The sequence below is a fragment of the Haplochromis burtoni genome, unplaced genomic scaffold (genome assembly GCF_018398535.1).
Source record: "Haplochromis burtoni strain Fernald_Lab_line unplaced genomic scaffold, NCSU_Asbu1 Contig_688, whole genome shotgun sequence".
In the NCBI taxonomy this organism is placed as follows: domain Eukaryota; kingdom Metazoa; phylum Chordata; class Actinopteri; order Cichliformes; family Cichlidae; genus Haplochromis; species Haplochromis burtoni.
The window spans coordinates 77640-96684 of record NW_024583049.1 but is presented as its reverse complement, the minus strand read 5'-3'; the positions used below and the strand labels follow the sequence as shown (position 1 = coordinate 96684).

General features: G+C 43.6%; 2 protein-coding genes across 4 annotated transcripts in view; one reads left to right on the top strand and one right to left on the bottom strand.

Moving 5' to 3' along the window:
- Window positions 1–5018: 5018 nt before the first annotated feature.
- rbmx2 (RNA binding motif protein X-linked 2) lies at window positions 5019–9677 on the bottom strand. Its single transcript, XM_005949784.2, has 6 exons — window positions 9564–9677; window positions 8610–8725; window positions 7545–7596; window positions 7343–7472; window positions 5832–6015; window positions 5019–5744 (listed from the first exon to the last, which is right to left on the bottom strand). The coding sequence occupies exons 1-6, from the start codon at window positions 9566–9568 to the stop codon at window positions 5335–5337; spliced, it is 897 nt and encodes a 298-aa protein (XP_005949846.1). The 5' UTR covers window positions 9569–9677; the 3' UTR covers window positions 5019–5334.
- Window positions 9678–9756: 79 nt separating this feature from the next.
- The window catches only part of ap4m1 (adaptor related protein complex 4 subunit mu 1), a 16035-nt gene continuing 6746 nt past the window's right edge, over window positions 9757–19045 (top strand). The window contains exons 1-12 of one of the 3 annotated variants that reach the window (XM_042215233.1): window positions 9757–10212; window positions 10719–10777; window positions 10990–11075; window positions 11508–11614; window positions 11738–11834; window positions 13011–13121; window positions 14354–14431; window positions 14961–15023; window positions 15234–15300; window positions 16202–16285; window positions 17846–17952; window positions 18312–18403. In XM_042215233.1, coding sequence (XP_042071167.1) covers window positions 10720–10777; window positions 10990–11075; window positions 11508–11614; window positions 11738–11834; window positions 13011–13121; window positions 14354–14431; window positions 14961–15023; window positions 15234–15300; window positions 16202–16285; window positions 17846–17952; window positions 18312–18403 — 950 coding nt within the window. In that variant the 5' untranslated portion in view covers window positions 9757–10212; window position 10719. Of the gene's footprint in view, window positions 10213–10715; window positions 10778–10989; window positions 11076–11507; window positions 11615–11737; window positions 11835–13010; window positions 13122–14353; window positions 14432–14960; window positions 15024–15233; window positions 15301–16201; window positions 16286–17845; window positions 17953–18311; window positions 18404–19045 lie in introns of those variants that run through there. The other 2 variants (XM_042215232.1, XM_005949787.2) reach the window with 2 other exon arrangements.

Sequence of the window (19045 nt, the reverse complement as noted above, 5' to 3'; positions counted from 1 at the left end):
GTGGGTCGGGCTGTCAGCTGTGTTTTTAATATGCACGTATAGAAAATGATCTGCAGGTTAATCCGTCTGTCTTCATAAAAAACAAATACTGTGAAAAAGCTCCACAGACCTGGAGTCAGCTGGTGGAAGAAGGCTGCCAGCAGTTCAGGTAAAGCAGAGTAATGTGAACACCAACATTCTGACTGAGAGGTTGCCGGTTCAGATCCCTGCAGCTGCAGATGGTGACTGATGGCGGGTCTCTGACTGGAGGTCGGCCTTTGACCTGAGCTGTGCTCAGTTAATCCTCAGCCTTTCTTTAATCTCTGATAAACGCAGTAAAATGGAGGAATAATCCTCCCGTCCCTCCTCCTGCAGTCCATTTAGCCGCCAGCGCCTTACTCTTCTACCGCTAACCACCTCCTCCCATTCACCCGCTTTCTGAAGGCGTCTTGGTGCTGATGTGCTGCTTCTGGGAAACAGAAAAACGCAACGATGAGTTCAGAAGAACGGAGAGCTGCTCGTCTGCTCAACGCCACAGAGACACGACCGACACAAACTCGTGTATTTATGTGGAAATGTGGGTTTTAAAAACTAGATTCCTTCTCGTGAAACCGTCATAGCAACTGACCAGAAAGATACCTCTGACCACAGACATGTCTGTAACTGAACCGCAAAGCCCTCCGAGCTCAGCGGCGTTTCCTCTGTGTTCATGAAGATGAAGAAAAGTCCAGAATAAGCCGATTTCTTCCCATCATTCATCCAAGTGTCTCATCCAGCTCTGGATTTTCTTTAGAGAGTAGCTTTGTATGATTCAGAGTTACGTCTTATTCTGATTGGCTGACTTCTGCTTTTGAGCTGTAATCATTAGATTTCTGTGCTTGTAGAAAAACCCACCCGGCTCCTTCGTACCTGCTCGATGATTATCGTGTTTCTGTGGTGTGTTATGCTTGACTGGTGGGTCGTGAACAGAAAACTGCAAATTTGAGCTTATTTGTCATAAAACCTGTCACATCCCACATTTCCAGACTGGGCAGGAAAAAGGCTTATTCTAATATGACTGCTGTGTGTGCACACAGTAGAAACACAGAGCAAACACTGCTGTCTCTTTGTCTCCAGGTGTGGTTGCCTCGACACGAGTGTCCCGGTTTCAGGGTCCCGTTTTTCCATTTGCGGATCATTTTGTGATTTTTTTCAAAGTTCAAAGTTCAAAGTGCTCGCTGCAGTTTGATGTGAATCTTTGATCACAAACAATGAGAGCAGGAAACATCCTCCCAGTGTTGGAGTGACGAAGAAACCTTTTCACTCTTCGGATGAAAGCACGTTTACTTCCACATAGCAAAGAAGTTTTATGGCACCATAAACACACATGCTGACACACATACATATAAGCACACACACACACACACACACACAACACACACATACACACACACACATACACAACACACACACACACACACACACACACAGTGCAAAGGTCTTGAGCCTCCATCATGTGTTCATATTTGAGTGAGGGTTTTCCAGCCTCTGAATGCCAACAACGAATCAGACTCGGTTTTAACAGCCTTGGAAATGAAGCATGAGGACGCACAGGGAGGTCCACAACCCGGGACGCTCGTGTCCACAGACACACTCAACAATAATCACTTTCACGCCGACTTTCCATGAAATATTTTGAGATATTGTAAATGAAGCTAAAGTGACAGTCTATTTTCTAAAGATTTATTCCTCCCACTCTTTGTTTTCACACATATTTGTGCTGCTGTTTGAGATTTCCAGAGTACGTTTTCTACGCTCACAGTGATGTTTCTGTTGTAAAGCTCAGTTTGTGATGTTTCTGTAATAAACAGGTTTGTTTACGCTGACCTTCATGTTGCTATTCCTCCTTCCATTAATGAACTGAACTTCTCCTCATCGTTTGGAGTACACCAAAATATTTTAACATTTCAGTTCGAAACCATCAGTAAAAAAATGAGCATCAAATTTTTTTACCATATTTGGAAAAGAGGTGGTGTACGTATTAAACTGGCTTCACTTTGAACTTAGGCTGATGCTGTGTACTTTCAGCTAGAGACACGATTTAGTCTTTAAGAAAATACCAGGACACTAAATATTAAAGTTGTTTTCATCTTTTTCACATTTTTTTCTGCTTTTGCTCAAAGTTTAGGCTTTTTTTTTTTTTTTTTAAATTTATTTTTAGGTACCTGCTAAGTGCCAGATAGACACTGTAGTTTGAGGACGTTCCCTCAGGAGCAGGTTCAAGTTGTCTCTGAATCCATCCCGTGACCACATTTATGACACAGTAACAGAAAAAGAAACTTTTGTGGAAAAACTCGCAGTTCAAAAACTATTTTGATAAAAGATACGATCTTGAATTTGGAAGGACTGGGTCACAATCCAAATTTCACAAATTTATTTGCTCCAGAGTGACAGGAAGTGGAGATGTTGTCATGGCAACAATTCTGAGGACTGAAGCTCAACTGACAGCTGAGCTTATTAGAATCTGACGGAGTCTTCAACAGGCACCTTAACTCAGTTTAGCTTACAGCAGCAGTTTCTTCAAGGTGCTTTGTATCGTAAGGTGAGGACTCTACAATAATAAGGAGAAAACCCCCAAAATCAGACGACCCCGATATTAGCAAACACTTGGCAACAGTGGGAAAGAAAAACTCCCTTTTAACAGGAATCTCCAGCAGAACCAGGCTCAGGGAGGGGCGGGGCCATCTGCTGGGGGTGAGGGGAGGACGACAGGACAAACAGCCAGAGATTAATAAAAAGTTTAAGTCATGTTATCATCCATCCATCCTTCCAAGTACGGATGGATGATTCAATGCAGTCACTCACATAGTGAGTGAGAAAGGTGACTGGAAAGGAAAAACTCAATGCATCATGGGAATCCCCGGCAGCCTACGTCTATTGCAGCATAACTAAGGGAGGATTCAGGGTCACCTGGTCCAGCCCTAACTATATGCTTTAGCAAAAAGGAAAGTTTGAAGCCTAATCTTAAAGTAGAGATAGTGTCTGTCTCCTGAATCCAAACTGGAAGCTGGTTCCACAGAAGAGGGGCCTGAAAACTGAATAATGAATTACAGTCGTCCAGCCTGGAAGTAATAAATGCATGAACTAGTTTTTCAGCGTCACTCTGAGACAGGATATTTCTAACTTTAGAGATGTTGCACAAATGGAAGAAAGCAGTCTTACATATTTGTTTAATATGTGCGTTGAAGGACATGTCCTGGTCAAAAATGACTCCAAGGTTCCTCACAGCGTTACTGGAGGCCAAGGTAATGCCATCCAGAGTAAGAATCTGGTTAGATACCATATTTCTAAGCTTTTCAGGGCCGAGTACAATAACCTCAGTTTGATCTGAATTAAGAAGCAGAAAGTTAGCGGCCATCCAGGTCTTTATGTCTTTAAGACATTCCTGCAGTTTAACTAATTGGTGTGTGTTATCTGGCTTCATGGACAGATAGAGCTGGGTGTCATCTGCATAGCAGTGAAAATGTATGCTATGTCTTCTAATGATGCTGCCTAAGGGAAGCATGTATAATGTAAACAGAATTGGTCCTAGCACTGAACCCTGTGGAACTCCATAATTAACCTCAGTGTGTGAAGAGGACTCTCCATTTACATGCACAAACTGGAGTCTATTAGATAGATATGATACAAACCACTGCAGCACAGTACCTGTAATACCTACAGCATGTTCTAATCGCTCTAATAGGATATTATGGTCGACAGTATCGAACGCTGCACTGAGGTCTAGCAGGACAAGCACAGAGATGAGTCCACTGTCAGAGGCCATAAGAAGATCATTTGTAACCTTCACTAAAGCTGTTTCTGTGCTGTGATGAGCTCTGAAACCTGACTGAAACTCTTCAAATAAACCTCTGCAGATGATCTGTTAGCTGTTTGACAACTACTCTTTCAAGGATGTTTGATATAAAGGAAGGTTGGAGATTGGCCTATAATTAGCTAAGACTGCTGGGTCTAGAGATGCTTTTTGAGTAAAGGTTTAACTACAGCCAGCTTGAAGGCCTGTGGTACATAGCCGATTATTAGAGATAGGTTGATCATATTTAAGATCGAAGAATTAATTAATGGCAGGACTTCTTTGAGCAGTTTTGTAGGAATGGGGTCTAAAAGACAGGTTGATGGTTTGGAGGAAGTAATTATTGAAGTTAACTCAGAAAGATCAATTGGAGAAAAAGTATTGTAATATCAGTGGCATTGGATTTGGTATTTTCTCTAATGGTTAAAATGTTATTTTACTAGTTAATGTTAAAGGAATGGTTGGCTCAACAGCATTTTTGTCAGCCTGGAGACGAACCTGATGTTCTTTTCATCAATCACTGATCAAAAGAACATCAAGATATTGGAGCTTTACAGAGGCCCGTTTTGTTGAAGAGCAAGTTCTACCAGGGACTCACGTACTTGTGATCTGAGGCATTTGTTTTCAGAGGACCCAGTATCCAGAGTCCTTGCACAGAAGATGTAAAATTATTAACATGATCAATCTCTTTGCGAGTTCAGGTAGCTGCTCTGAGCTGTGGTGGTACACAGCTACAAGAAATCCTTTGACTTAGTGACAGCACTTTCAGAAAGTCGTCTGCTGTGATGACGTATGTTACCCACTGCTGTGGAATCCATTATTGTAGATTTTAATGTTAGAAATAAATGAGGGCTTCAGGGATTATTATTAAATGATGTTCAGTTTCTATGGCACAAATGCCAGAACAGGCTCCAGAGAGTAGAGCTCATTACTGTAGTATCTCTACATTAAAATATAATCTGCTTTGAGGTGACTGTTGGTGCTGCATCAATAAACTAATCGATCTACTAATAGATTAAATGTACTGTTGATGTTATTTTCCGCATTTACATGAATGTTTAAATCTGCCATTGAAATTATTTTTTCTGAGCGGAGCACAAAATCACAAAAGTCTTTTTCATTTATGCGACTCTTTCCAAATGTAAACAAACTGAGGCATCATCGTGATGTCACCAGGACGGGCTTAAAATGAGTTCATGACAAAAACTAGAAACATTGATTTATTGTAAAACAAACATCAACGTTTTGTCAGACAGACGTGTGGACTTCAAGCTTTTCACGTAAAGTTTAAACAGAAGCTGAACTTCAGACTCGCTGTGGTGCGATGAGCCCAGCAGTGACGCCAGTGCTGGGCTGAATGTTTCAGAGCCAGAAGCATTTTCATTTAGGAATAATGCATAAAAGTACAGGCTGACATGAACGAAATATCAAATGAATATCTAAGAATGGACTAAAACATATTCATCTGTGTGGATTTCAGCTTGGATTTAAACATGTCTGTTATTTTCTCCCATGTTCTTCTTCTACCTCCTCCTGTCATCGTCTCTGTCTCTCTCCCTTCGCCTGTCATCTCTGTCCCGATCTGCGTCTCTTCTTCTTTCTCTTTCCGTCTCTCGTCTTCTATCATTATCTCTGCTTCTGTCATTCTCCCTCTCGTGACCCCTCTTCTTTTCTTCCTCTCTCTGCCGATCTGCGTCTCTCCTCCTCCTCTCCTCCTCTTCCTCCCCTCTCAGTCTCTCGTTGTGTCTCGCTGTCTGTCCATTCGGTTGTCCTCCTGGCTTTGGCGGCGGCCCTCTCTGGTTGTATTTGTCGTACCCGGCGTCCTCTTTCTCCTCTTTGACTCTGACTGAAACAGGAGGTGGTGATGAAGAAGAGGCTCTGCTCTTCCTGTCCTTCTTCTTCTCCTTCTTCTTTTTCTTCTTCTCTTTCTTGTCTGAAACAGAGAGCGCAGAATGAAGATAAATAAAAATCCACCTCATCTTGTGTCAGGCGGGTTTCACATGACAGGATGTGACCTCACCTTTCTTGGGCTTCTTCACAGGTACGGCGTACTGCTCGTCATCCTCAGAGGAGGGGGAAGACTCGCCGACTTTGGGAGCGCAGCCCTCCTCCCTCAGATGCTTGGTCACGTCGTCGATGTCCTCGCCGTCTTTGGGGGGTCGGTAGTCTTTGACGTGGTCAACGCGAATCGTGCGACCTTTGATCTGACAGCACAAACCAACAGTCAGAGATCAACTCTCACTGGAACCTTTAAAGTCCTGAAGTCGATCGAACAACCAGCGACCGCGTCACAAACAGCTGATAGTTTACGTACATTAACTTCAGCTTCACACGTTGAATATTTGCAGACTCACACTTGACAACAACATTAACAGGAATTAAAATTCATCTTTCAGTCTCTGAGCCAGGGCTGAGACTGGCCTTTACTAACTGCCTTCATATGAGTATTTAAATAAGTCTGTCATCTGCTGCCTCACATCCATGTAGGAAAATGAGGTTCATGGTTGTTTCTCTAGTCTGACATCATGAAGTGGAATGATCTGGCTTCTTTTAATAGAAAAATCAAAGTAAAAACACTCCCAGGAAAAAGGTTTTCTGTCAGCACAGGAGCTCGAACCCTCTGGATGTTTCCGTTTTCTGATCATTTGCTGGAAAAAAATGAAAAAAAACCCAACTGCATTCTGGGTCATGTGACCATGTGGGATAGATGTCGGCTCACAACAAGCTCGAGGACATGAACGTTTAAATCTACATGAGTCAGGTGGCTTATCCTGTAGCCACGACTCCTTCAGGGCCATTAAAACAACATTAGTGTTCACCTGCTCCTCATCATAGTTCGGACAGACCACGCTGATGACACAAGTTTACATCCTAAATTTTACAATTTCTTAAGAAACCTGGATCATCATCTCTGCAGCTGTTCCCTGTAAAACTCTAGTAAAGTGAGTAAAAGGGATGAAGCACAAAAAGGCCCCGTGTGCCCGATACCCTCGAAAAACCTTCAGGATCTAAAGTCGTTCTGTCAGTGTGAGAGCGAAGTGCTCTAACAGGGTGATTATGGTGCTACAAGGTCAGGCTTTTCAGCGGGTTTCTAGGACGTCCTGATAATAATGAATCACAGTCGTCCAGCCTGGAAGTAATAAATGCATGAACTAGTTTTTCAGCGTCACTCTGAGACAGGATATTTCTAACTTTAGAGATGTTGCACAAAGGGAAGAAAGCAGTCTTACATATTTGTTTAATATGTGCACTGAAGGACATGTCCTGGTCAAACATGACTCCAGCATTTCTTAAATCATTAAACTGTAGTTTAACTTCATTTGTGTCATCTGGTGGCTGGATAAATACAGCTGGGTATCATCTGCATATCAGTGAAAGCAGATGTAGTGTTTTCCTGTGTAACACAAACAGTATTATTAGACACACAGGACTCTGTGGACCTCCATGACTGACCTCTGTGTCAACAGGAACAAACTGCAACCTACGAGTCAGACGAGATTCAGAGCAGCGCAGCAGAGTGTGTCCTTTCACCTTAATGCTGTTGAAGTTGTCGACGGCCAACACGGTGCTCCTCTGGTCCTCATAGCAGATAAAACAGAAACCTTTGGACTTTCCGGTCTTCTTGTCACGCACGAGGTTGATGTTGACGATCTCTCCATACCTGACAGGACAAAGTCAATCTTGGTGCTCCCCATCTGTGAGTAGTGTAGTTAAGAAACGATGAGGTACTTACTGAGAGAAGACACAGATCAGGTCTCCTTCAGTCAGCTCATATGGAAACCCTCCTGCAGAAAACAGAACATCCAAAACGCTGCTTATTCATTCTCCAAAAACCTTTCATTACTTCATCACTAATGTCAGCAACATAAACACTGCAACAACACAAAACATCCAGCAGATGCACACAAAGCAACACTGCTGTTTCCAGTATAAACACCTTTATTAAAGCTGGAGATACCATGGTTGGTAATGGTTCAGAGTGTTTCATGTAAAAGGAATATTTCCAAAAAGCCAAGTCTTCATCAAACCCCTTCTCCAGAGGTGTGACTATGAAACAGCATTTGTGGTTTTTAAACTAGCTTCACTTTGGTGTTACAAAAGTGGTTCATTATTACCACCTCAGTAACTTATGCTTATGACGCACAGCTAACCTGCTCCAGAGCGCGTGATGTTCAAGATTATAGGTCAGCTGGTAGGAACTCACCATCACCTGACCAATCAGATCTCTGAACAGCAGCTTCACCATCGCTGGAATCACTCAGAGTACAGATTTTAAGGCAGTCTGAGGGTTTTTGTATTTGATTTTAAGTGGGAATTTTCCACACAGACTACACGATCTGAGATGTCTCATGGATCTTCCAGATTGAGTGAAGTCATTTTCCAGAGATCTGATTGGTCCATAGGGACTATTTTTTTGATACCCGTCCATCATTTATCTGGAACATATGAAATATCGGTCTATGAAAAACCTCTTAAGCTCACTAATACATGACACGTGGAGCTTAAGCCGATCAGGAAGAGTCAAAAAGTTTGTGCTGCCGAGACAGAAACTTTGAAGCAGAAATGACAACCAATGGGAGCACAGGACATCCCTGACTGACCAATGACCTTGGCAGACTGGTGACCACCTGTCAGCTAAGAGGCAAAGGATGGTGAATGATTCAGTCATGTGAGGATGTGGCTTCTAAAGAAAAGCCTTTGCTTCCTCTCAGTTTACATTTTCCCCTCAACTTTAAACTAATGATTATTTTCATTATCTGCTCATCTGTGGATTATTCAGTTTGTCACGCAGTCTCACCAACAAAGACCCAGGCGCTGTCTTTGTACTCGCTGTGCCAGGAAACGGACTCGTTGACCCCGAGGCTGGCTTCACGCTCGTTCAGCTCGTTTATCAGCTTTACCTTCGTTAGAGGACTGAAAACAGAGAGAAAACAAAGTGTTTCCTTTTCAGAATCCTGGTTCATAATCTGTAATTAATATGTGACAGTCATCTGCTTTCATCTCGTACAACCCAGCGTTTAAGTTTTATTTCTGCAAGGCTAAATTTGAGAATTTGGAGAAGAAACATGAGCTTAATCATATGAGTTTATAATAAAAAGGCAAAAATATAAAAAGACATAAGCCATAAACAGTAAAATATAAAAGAAATGTAATTTAAACCTAAACATAAGGCACAAACAGAACTGATTTTAAGACCACTGATTCCAGATATGTGGAGCGCAATGACGTCTGTTTCTACAGACCAAACTCCATTCAGATTATGACTGATTTAAAGCCCCGTGAACACGCTGACAGGAACGCAACACGGGTGTTTGTGCTCTTTGAAGCTCTGATTCGTTTTTATTTTAGTGAGCTAACACACATCCCGCAACGGTAAAGAAAATCGCCTATCGCCAAAACAGGAGGCGTTGATCACCTCTTCAAACTCTGGTCCAAGCTTCATTTTATGCTATTTTACTGAATGCCGAATTGAAATAAGGCTCCTGTAATTGTATAATAACCGCAGAAAGTGTGTCTGATTATTTTATGGGGAAAGTTGGTGGAAAATAAACATAAAATCTCAGGTTTTCTGAATGGATTCTGGGAGACGAGATTGTACATGAAGAAGTACTCAAACAATCTTAATGCTGGCGCTTTTGGTAGCGAATAGTCATTTTCGAATAGCTATAATCATTACCGAATAGTTGTCATTGATCAGTAAACGATAAAAAAAAACTTAAATTAAACGCTTAATAAGAAAATAATTACTTACTTCATGATCGACTATACGGTTTGTACATCAACGCTGTGCTGAAAATGGCTAATCTCACTGACAGAAACAACTTCCGTTTGAATTTCCGCCTCTGCTAGTGCTGCCCCCTGCTGTTAGGATGTCTTTAAAACGAGCTACATTTACACGGCTAAATGTCTAAACTGTCATTAGTGTGAGTGACACTAATTGATATTGATAGAAAGATGATGTAGCTATAAAGGCTATTTATGGGGTTACATTTCTAAATATTTTAACTGGATTTTCACTTAAATTATCCTCCCGCACTGCTGGCGGCGCTGTGCGCTAATTGCGAGCTGATGACGCGGTTTGTAAACACTAACCTGTCAACTGAGATGCTCTTGTGGTGTGTGTGTGTTAACTACCCGGATAGCCGGGAGCTAGCTTACAAACGAACTTTGTAAGCTTTTTAATTTCATCTTTTAACATCTGATTTTTGCCGTTTTGAGTTAATATATGCTGGGTTAGCTCACTCGAATTCCCAGTTACGATCAGTAAATTAGCTTTCCTTGCCAGACATGGCTTCCTAGGGATAAAAAAAGGGTTAAAAGAAACCTTTTTACTTTTTTATTTATTTATTTATTTATTTTTATTATTTTTTTACATCTGTTTCCCCGGAGGCCATCTGTGGGTGAGTAAATCAGTAACTGCTATTAACCTCAGCTTTACAAAATGAGCGTGAAAAGCTAATTTCCGCATGCTAATGGCTTTAGACTGAGGTCGCTTACAGTTTCCATCATTTTAAAATATTTTTTCGCTTCTTCTAGCACATGCACGCATTAAAATCACATTTAAGGGTTTCTCGGATTATTTTGGTTCTAAAATCAAATTCGGCATAAGAATCATTAGAGCTGATTAAGGACGAAATATTTTATTGTCACCTGGGTGTTTGCATGAGGAGCTCTGAGGCTTCGATCTGCCTGAGGAAATCAAATCGTGGCCTCAGGTACTTTAAGTCTCCTCTTTAAAAAAAACAACTTTTTCCTGATTGTACTTGATTTTATCTCCTTTTCAGTGTTTTTATTTAGTTACCGAGTTCTGTCACTTTATGCCTTTTTTGTTTGCAACATAATTAATTCATATAAGTAAATAAAGACGATTATTATTTTCTCATTTCTCCTGTGTGTCTCTCAGCAGGATGATCTCTCAGGTCTTCATCTTGTCCTCGAAGGGGGACCATCTCATTTATAAAGACTGTATCCTTCTGTTCCCACAGCTGGAAACAGCTCAGGACAAATGAAAGCTGTATGAATAACTGTATTAGTCCCCCATTAAGTAAACTTGAATTGTAAATATATTTCGGCAGTGCCGGACCTCCATACTGTCGGTTGTATGGGGACAATTCTGAATCTGAAAATGTGCTTTATTTATTTTGTGTGTAAACATCAACCTTGACCTGACCCACCAGTCCGTGGAGGAGCTGGTAACGACATTGTCAGTATTTTCTACGAGAAGGTCACGGCGCTGACCGGAGACCAGCCTCCGGTCGTCATGGTAAATAAATTATGGCTTCTTTTTATTGAGACACGCATACCTGCTGATTAATGCTCAGGACCATCCAAACACACAAAGTGGAGCTCAGACTTTTTGAAGGGTTTGTTAGAACAGTTAACCTGACAGCAGTTAGATTATTGGTCCGTGTGAGTGACTCGGACTCCACATGATGTTCTGGTGTCTGTTTTGGTTCATTTTATGTAGCTCCCAGTGTTTCCATGACGTGGTCAGCTTTCCAGCTGCAAAAGCTGTTGCAATGCAGCAACATCTGCTCTCTGTCCGGACTTTGTCCAGTCAGCTCATAATTAAAAACATTTAAACCAACAATGAGCAGCTTGTTCTCAGATTTCAGAAGAAGGAGTCATTATGTTTGATTATAATGCCAGTTATTTTCTCCTCATGTCTGGTTAAACATCTTTTGTTTTCCTGCAGAATTATAAGGATATTTACTTCGTCCACATCAGGCAGGGAGGACTGTACTGGGTCGCCACGACCACGGCGGGCTCCTCGCCGTTCACCATTACCGAGTTTCTCAACAGGTATGAGGTCATCCGTAAGCTGACTGCTTGTGTTTGAGGATGGCTGTGACCTCAGACAGTTTGAGGCTCTGCACCTGATGGTGTTACAGCTCCTGAGCTGACTGAGCATGCTCTTTGTTGCAGGTTAGCAGCTCTGGTTAAAGATTACTGCGGCAGCCTATCAGAGAAGTCGGTGCAGATGAACTTCGCCCTCATCTACGAGCTGCTGGACGAGATCGTGGTGAGTCTCCATGCTGCCACCCTTTTGGCTACAGGCGGTGCTGTAAAGTTTTAATATATGTAAAGAAGGACGTAGCCTCAAACCTGCACTCTTACAGATATCCACCTGGGGAAGACTCTGGTCTGATTGTGAAGAAGTCTTTGTGAAAATGAACGTATCGCACTTTTTCTGTGACCTCTGTTAATGCTTCACTGATGAGTTCATGATCTCATTAATTTCCCATGAATTTTCTTCCAATTATCCAAAGTCGTTTTTCACATCGGACAAACTTATATGAAAGTTTTCCCGTTGGTGTGGAAGCAGTGTGGAGCTCGTTATCTCTCAGGTTTACAGTGAAGAGGTAAAAACATGAGCTGTGGGTGGAGCAGCATGTTTTCCTCTTCTGTAGTGCAGATTTAGCACCTCCTGCTCCGTCTCTCTTAGAGGGAAACAAGCATTTAGGCTGCGTTCACTCTGCAGGTCTTGATGCTCAATTCTGATTTTCTTGTCTGCTCGTTCACACTACAAATAAAATGCGACAGCAAACGCGCTCTAGTGTGAACGCTCAAAGCGCCGCATGCGCAAAAGAAGACGTCACACACAACGCGCTCAGTTTAGACCCAGAGCAACAGTATTGTTTGACTGATGGCCTTAATATAAAGACTTCGGACTTCACGTTTCCCAATTTTTGCTTTAAGTTATTTTGTTCAATGTAATAATTATCCTTATTGCTGTTTTAGAGGAGCGCTGCTTCAAAGGATAGCTGCAGATTATACAGTACAGATGAAATGTTCACGTTTCTCCAACGCTGTCTTTCCAACAGTTTCACTGACGTCTACACTGGATGGACAGGAAGCGTTCGCGATGTCTTCTCCGGCGCTGATAATTGGCGTCTGTCTTGTGTCAGTGACGTAAAAGACGCATTTAATGCGACGTGACCATCAAACAGCAGCCGCTTTCTGAAACATCAGATATGTATCGGATTCAGCACCACATACAAAAGTGACCCAGAGCGGATTTGAAAATATCGGATTTGTGCCGTTCACACTGTCAGACCATGATCAGATATGGGTCGCAGAGGGTCAAAAAAGTCGGATTTGATGCGCTTTTGCCTGCAGTGTGAACGCAGCTTTAGTCACATTTTCTTTTGATGAACCTCTGCTCGTGTAAACACCCTCCTCTCCTTCTGTCTGTCAGGACTACGGTTACATCCAGACGACTTCCTCTGACGTCCTGAAGAACTTCATCCAGACCGAAGCCGTCACCTCCAGGCCGTTCAGCCTGTTTGACCTCAGCAATGTCGGCCTGGTACGGTAGCACCACCTCGCTTGCTTGCTTTGTTTTCTTGACATTAGCTTCGAGGGGAACCGCAGCCATCTGTCCTCAGGAGGCATCAAAGTCACATTTTTGTTTTCAGATCATTCAAGGTGATTTGGCCCAGAGGAATAAGAACTGTCATAGCAACAGGATTAAAAACAGGAGTTTCGGCTGAATCAGGTGTTCAGGACGTTTGCTTCACAGTCAGAGGCTTTGGGCTTTTTTTCTAAGGCAGCAGAAAACAAACATGTGAGCCGAGGTCCGTTCGTGCTTTGTAAATCTGTCCTTAGACACACGGATGGATGTAATTTCCTCCAGCTGTCTGGTCTTAATGAGGCTCTGGATGAAATGCAGACGATGTTAGAGTCGTCTAACCTGCCGAAGAAAATAATCTGAGCCATGTTTTTAAGGTCGGTCTTCTTGGTTCCATAATGTCTCGACACAACTGCCTGTTTTGTTTTCTTCCTCCAAATTTTGAGGCTTTAAGGACGGATTACTCTGTCGGCGCTGGGCTCCTCCTCAAATCTGTGACCTTAAGTCCGTGCACCCAGGGCTGGACGTTACAGGAAGACGGGTTTGACCTCCTCAGTGCACGACTCTTATTAGCTCTGCTGCTGAATACAAGTTTTTCTTGTTGTTTTATGTTTCTGAGCACTCCTGGTTTCCCATCAGCCCCTGTGTCTGGCTTTTGTTAAACATCCAGGGAACGCGTCTGTGCCAATAGTAAAGAGTCCCAGGAGAAATGTTTGGCTGGTCAAACTGGGCTGTAAAAGTTAATTATGTCTTGTCTTCAGTCTGTTTGACTGTTAGCAGCTCTGTGAGTTAGTAAGGTTGTGCTCGTCTGCCTCAAGAAGGCAAGTTTGATTTATCGTCTTCACCTTTATTTTAGAAAAGAGAGTTTATTTGAGAGCAGGAGCATCACATCACCAAGGTTTACTGAGCAGTGACAGCAGCGATGATCAGACACCAGGAGAAACTGAGGGTATTTGGGGTGGAGGCGGGTTGCAAAGCAGCTGGCAGACAGGCCCGCTGTAAAGTTTACTGTTTTAGGGGAAACACTTGTCTGTTTTTGCCTTTGAGAGCTAACTGTGCTGGAACAGAGACCTCAGAGCCTTCGTGGAGCTTTAATGGATTTTTATTTTAAGTGTTCATTCTGCAGTCAGCTGACAGTCTGCATTCACCGCGTTGTTTACCTTGTTTTTCTTTGTTTGCTGTCGTTGCAGTTTGGAGCAGAGACGCAGCAAAGCAAAGTGGCTCCAAGCTCTGCAGCCACCAGACCAATCCAGTCCAGCAGAGAGCAGGTAAACCCCCGCACACCTGTGGGAGGGGCACACCTGAGCGAGAGGACGCCGACAGCCTGACAGACGAGTGAAGAACAAGCTGCTCTCGTTTCAAGTCTGTGGATGATCTGTGGGCTCGTTGTCCTGGAGTGGGCTTTTATCTTTTAGATAAACAAGCCTCAAAAAATGAAGGCGATCTATATTCATATACATGTTTTTGTTTCTGGTGTAAAAATGTTGATATTCTTTCATTTTGCCAAGAAGATGAGCTGATTAGTTTAAGACGAAGGTTAAATCAACATTCAGAACGCCTAAAGCCGAGGGTGAGGCAGTCGTCGTTCACCGAGATATGAGTTAGTAAAAGTACAGTTAGGTCCGCTTTTATGGGAACGGATTTGCTCCGTTTTACAAGCAGGTTTGGAGGTTTGAAACTGACTGTCAGATTTCAGTAAATAGTCTGGTCCCAGCTGGACTGAAAACTTCCTGGAAAAAAAGCAGAACTTTTCATGTCCTGGCTTCTGATCATCTGGTCTGTGTGTGTGTTTTCCAGGGAGGGAAGAGCGAGATATTTGTGGACGTGATTGAGAGGATGACGGTCGTCATCGGCTCCAACGTGAGTAACATCAGCGTGAGAAGAACAGTCACACCCGAAAAGCTTAAAAATGGCCAAAAGTGTTTGTGGTGCAGTTTCAGACTCGCAACAAATGAGACTGAATACTCTGAGGAATGTGTTAGTGTCAAAAACATTTAATTACAAAAGATTTCTGAGGTGAATCAACCAAAACAGAGAACTTTGTGCAGAGCTGTTGGGTTTGTGCTGCAGGGACTTCTGATGAAGGCAGATGTGGAGGGCGAGATCAGAGTGAAGTGCTACATGCCGAGCTGCTCAGGTGAGACAGCTCAACAAGAGGTTCAGCGAGCCACCAGGTGGTGTCTATGGAGGGTTCAGTCAGCTGGTCCCGTCCACTCAGACACATCTGACAACGGATGTGTCTGAGTGGATGCACTGAAGGATCAGCAGTGGTAAAGAAAAGATGAAGCATCGTATGTCCTCCAGTGAGTTGGAGGATTTAAAGTCAGTTGATGCTCGCCGTCGACTCGGTTCCTGGCGACCGATTTTACTCGTTTAAACGAGAGGAAACAATCAGTCTTCAGTTTTGCTGAGATGTGAAGTCGTACCAGCAACTTCCCATCAAACAGAGAAACGCACAGCCAATCAAACACAGCTGTCATTAAGGTTGATGATGTCATAGCACGCAGCAGCCAGTCCAATGAGAAAAGGCTGCGTCTCGTTTATTCTGACTGGTGTTGATGCACTTTTTGTTGTTGTGTTTATTATTATTATTATTATAATGTGAACAAACGCGTCATAATGAGCCAATAAAGGTAAACGTTGAACTTTGAGCACAGGTCAGGTTTCCTCAGTCGCAGCTAATCGTCACGCAGCAGTAAAGACATCACAGCATGACAGCAACGACAACACTGCTAACTTAACCTGAACGTGAACAGTCCAGGTTCATGTTCTCTGCTTCATGAATGCTGCTGCTCGATCCCTACACTTCACCTTCGATTCAGAAGTTCGACTCCCCCCAGTATCCTCTAAAGAGAAGTTTTTGTTTATTTCCTTGTTTAACTCTCCTCATATCTGAATTAAACTAATCCAGCAGCACCGAGTGAACCAGTACAACAAAAATGTGCATTACAATATAAAAATACACTTCTTATACGTTAATGCTTGTGATTTGTTTCTTTGTCTCTAAAATCTGAAGCGATGTCATCTTCTCGTCTCAGTTTGGTGTGTCTGTGCCGTCTCTTTAACAGAGATGCGAATCGGACTGAACGAAGAGTTCAGCATCGGCAAGTCTCAGCTCAGAGGTAAAAACGCACAATCACATCGCAGCCTTTCATTAGTTTATTGCATTTATGTTATGTTGTCATCACAGAGTAAATGCAGCACATATGAAGTCCACGATCTGTGTTCAGTAGTGAACAGGCAGAAGAAAGGCTGCTATAAGCCTGGCCTACAGATTTGACATTAAAACTATTCTAACCTGCGAAGAAGAAAGAACCAGACAAAGATGGACTGCAGGGATGTGAGTTTGTACCAGTGAAGGATAAACAACAGACAACCGTGTCGTCTGCACAGAAACAGGCTTTACCTGATATTACTTAGATATGAAGAAGAGCAGCCATCCGCTCCTCAGGGTCGCCCACATTCATTCAAACTACACAGAAAGACCCCAGCATGATGGTGGAATTGAACTCAGGACCTTCGTGCTGTGCGCCAACAGTGCTGCCCATGAAGAAGAGCAGTGCTGCCACACTTCTAAGTGACAAGTAATTTGCTTTCAAAGTTTTTCACTATTGTTTGCAGTTCTGTAAGAACTGAGTCAGCAGCAACTGCAACCTCCTTAAGCAGCATTACTTTGCAGTGACGGTTTTCTGTGTGACTGTATCAGGCTCTCACATTACTGTGGGGCGGTTTTGGTCCACTCTGTATTCTAGTTGTTCGTTCATGCAAAGCTCTCTCAGGTCTGGACTTTGACTGGACCATTGCAGCTTGATTGGCTTATTTGTCAGCTGTTCTGTTGGAGATTTGCTGCTGTACTTGGGATCATTGTCCTGTTGACGACCCAGTTTGGTCCAAGCTTTATCTGTGGGACTGATGGCCTCACATGTGACTAGAACACTCTGGTATGCAGAGTTCATCTAATCTATGGCGCTGTGTTCTTTTTACAGAGAAGAGGCTTTCTCCTACAGCCCTTACAATCTGTCCTGATCGTTGACTGTTAGCATGCTAACTGAGGCCTGAGCAGTTTCTCTGAGCATTACACGCTCTGAGCTCGGGGTGAAGTCCTGTAATACACCTTTCATGCTGAAATGTTGCAGCCGTGTTTTTGTTCAGCGATCAAATCAAAGTGAAGTGTGAGTAGAAAGACAAACTGAGCCGTGCACGATGTCCGTCCTCATAAACGCAGAGCAGCGTTAAACGTGCTTCATCCTGTCGGTGTTATTAAAAACAGCACGGCTTCATTTCCTGCTGCTGTTTGTGTCGTTGCTTTTCACAGATGCATGTCTTTATTTTGGTATTTATTTGCTTATTAGCTTCACGGTGGATTTAAAGGTTTGAAAGTCGGCACGTACGGAGCGGGACTGGTTAAAGAGTCCGCACTGCGGCTGCCGTCAGTTTATGGTTATGACTGAAAATGTTGGAGCGGATCTGAGCAGGAAGTCGGGAGACTCTGGGAGTCCCCGAATCCTGAAAAGTCTGGATTCAGATTAGTCGGTGATGTTTTTCAGACAACATCGTGACCCAGTTTTTTTGTGGGTCATGATGTTGGATCCACATCTGGATGGACTCCCATCACTAAGGCGAGAGGATGTGCAGGTTAAAATGAAGGGTGTGTGTGACCTGCCGTGTTTGTTCCTGTTCAGGTTACGGAGCCGCCGTTCGGGTCGACGAGTGCAGCTTTCACCAGGCGGTGCGGCTGGACGAGTTTGACAGCCATCGGATCCTCCGACTGTGTCCCAGCCAGGGAGAGGTGATCCTAATCCTACAGTATTACATACAGAGAAACCCAACAATCATATGAACCCCTATGAACAAGCACTTTGGTGACAGTGGGAAGGAAAAACTCCCTTTTTAACAGGAAGCGACAGCTTTGCCTGCAGGAAGAGAGCCTGCTCCTCAGCACCATCAGAGTCACAGAGGAGCATGAAGGCGCTGCCTGAGCACTCACCTGTTGTAGTTTCAGGGTTACGTCAGCAGCGCGCTCTGGTTTCTGTAACACACGAGCAACACTGAAACGTTTCACTCACATCATCAAATCAGACTGAACTCTCAGCGTGTGCAGTTTGTTTCTCGACTGCTCCTCATGCTCTTCATCTCCTCCTCTTGCAGCAAACTGTGATGCAGTACCAGCTCAGCGACGACCTGCCGTCTGCGCTTCCTTTCCGACTCTTCCCCACCATCGAGAGAGACAACGGAGGAAGGTAGGACCTTCAGACACATCGACACAAACTACATGAGGTTCAGAAACCTGCAGTTCCTCTAACGTCCAGCAGAGGCTCCAGCGGTGCACTGTCTCCTCAGACTCCCCAGTTAAAATGTGGCGTGGCCTCCTTAAACGAGTCTCATAAAACCTGTAAGTTAAACCAATACTATGCAAACATGAAACAGGTGAATGCTGAGTGACGGACACATCGCTCACTCAGCAGCTGGTTGCAGGGTGAGGGTTGTTGTTGCACAGTTGTGCCAGCAGAGGGCAGACTGTCTGAGCAGGTGTTTCACCTCCTGCAGGCAGGTGAGGTTTGATCTGTGAAAGGGTGAGCTCCGGCGCCCCCTTTCAGGTATATTCGCCTGATTCTTCACCCGTTTGTTCACTCCAGGCTTCCCTGAGCTCAAACTGACATTTAACGGCCATAAAGGGAAAAACGTGCTGGAAAACAGGAAGCAGGCTGCTCCAGCAGTTTTCAGCCTACACCCTGTTAACAGGCTTTCTTCCATCGTTTCCTGCTGCTTTAGTGCAGCTCGCCTTCTATTCCTGTGGCTGCGGCCGCCAGCTTCATCCTTTATAGCAGGTCGGCAACCTCTCTGATGACGAGTGCCATCTAAAGTTTCCTCAGAGGTCAGTG

What these genes read in the sequence shown, in the direction of transcription:
- rbmx2 (XM_005949784.2), bottom strand. An exon ending in CTGATCTGTGTCTTCTCTCA is followed by an intron (nt 7,473 to 7,544) that starts GTAAGTACCTCA and finishes TTGTCCTGTCAG; the next exon opens with GTATGGAGAGATCGTCAACA. An exon ending in TGTGAAGAAGCCCAAGAAAG is followed by an intron (nt 5,745 to 5,831) that starts GTGAGGTCACAT and finishes TCTCTGTTTCAG; the next exon opens with ACAAGAAAGAGAAGAAGAAA.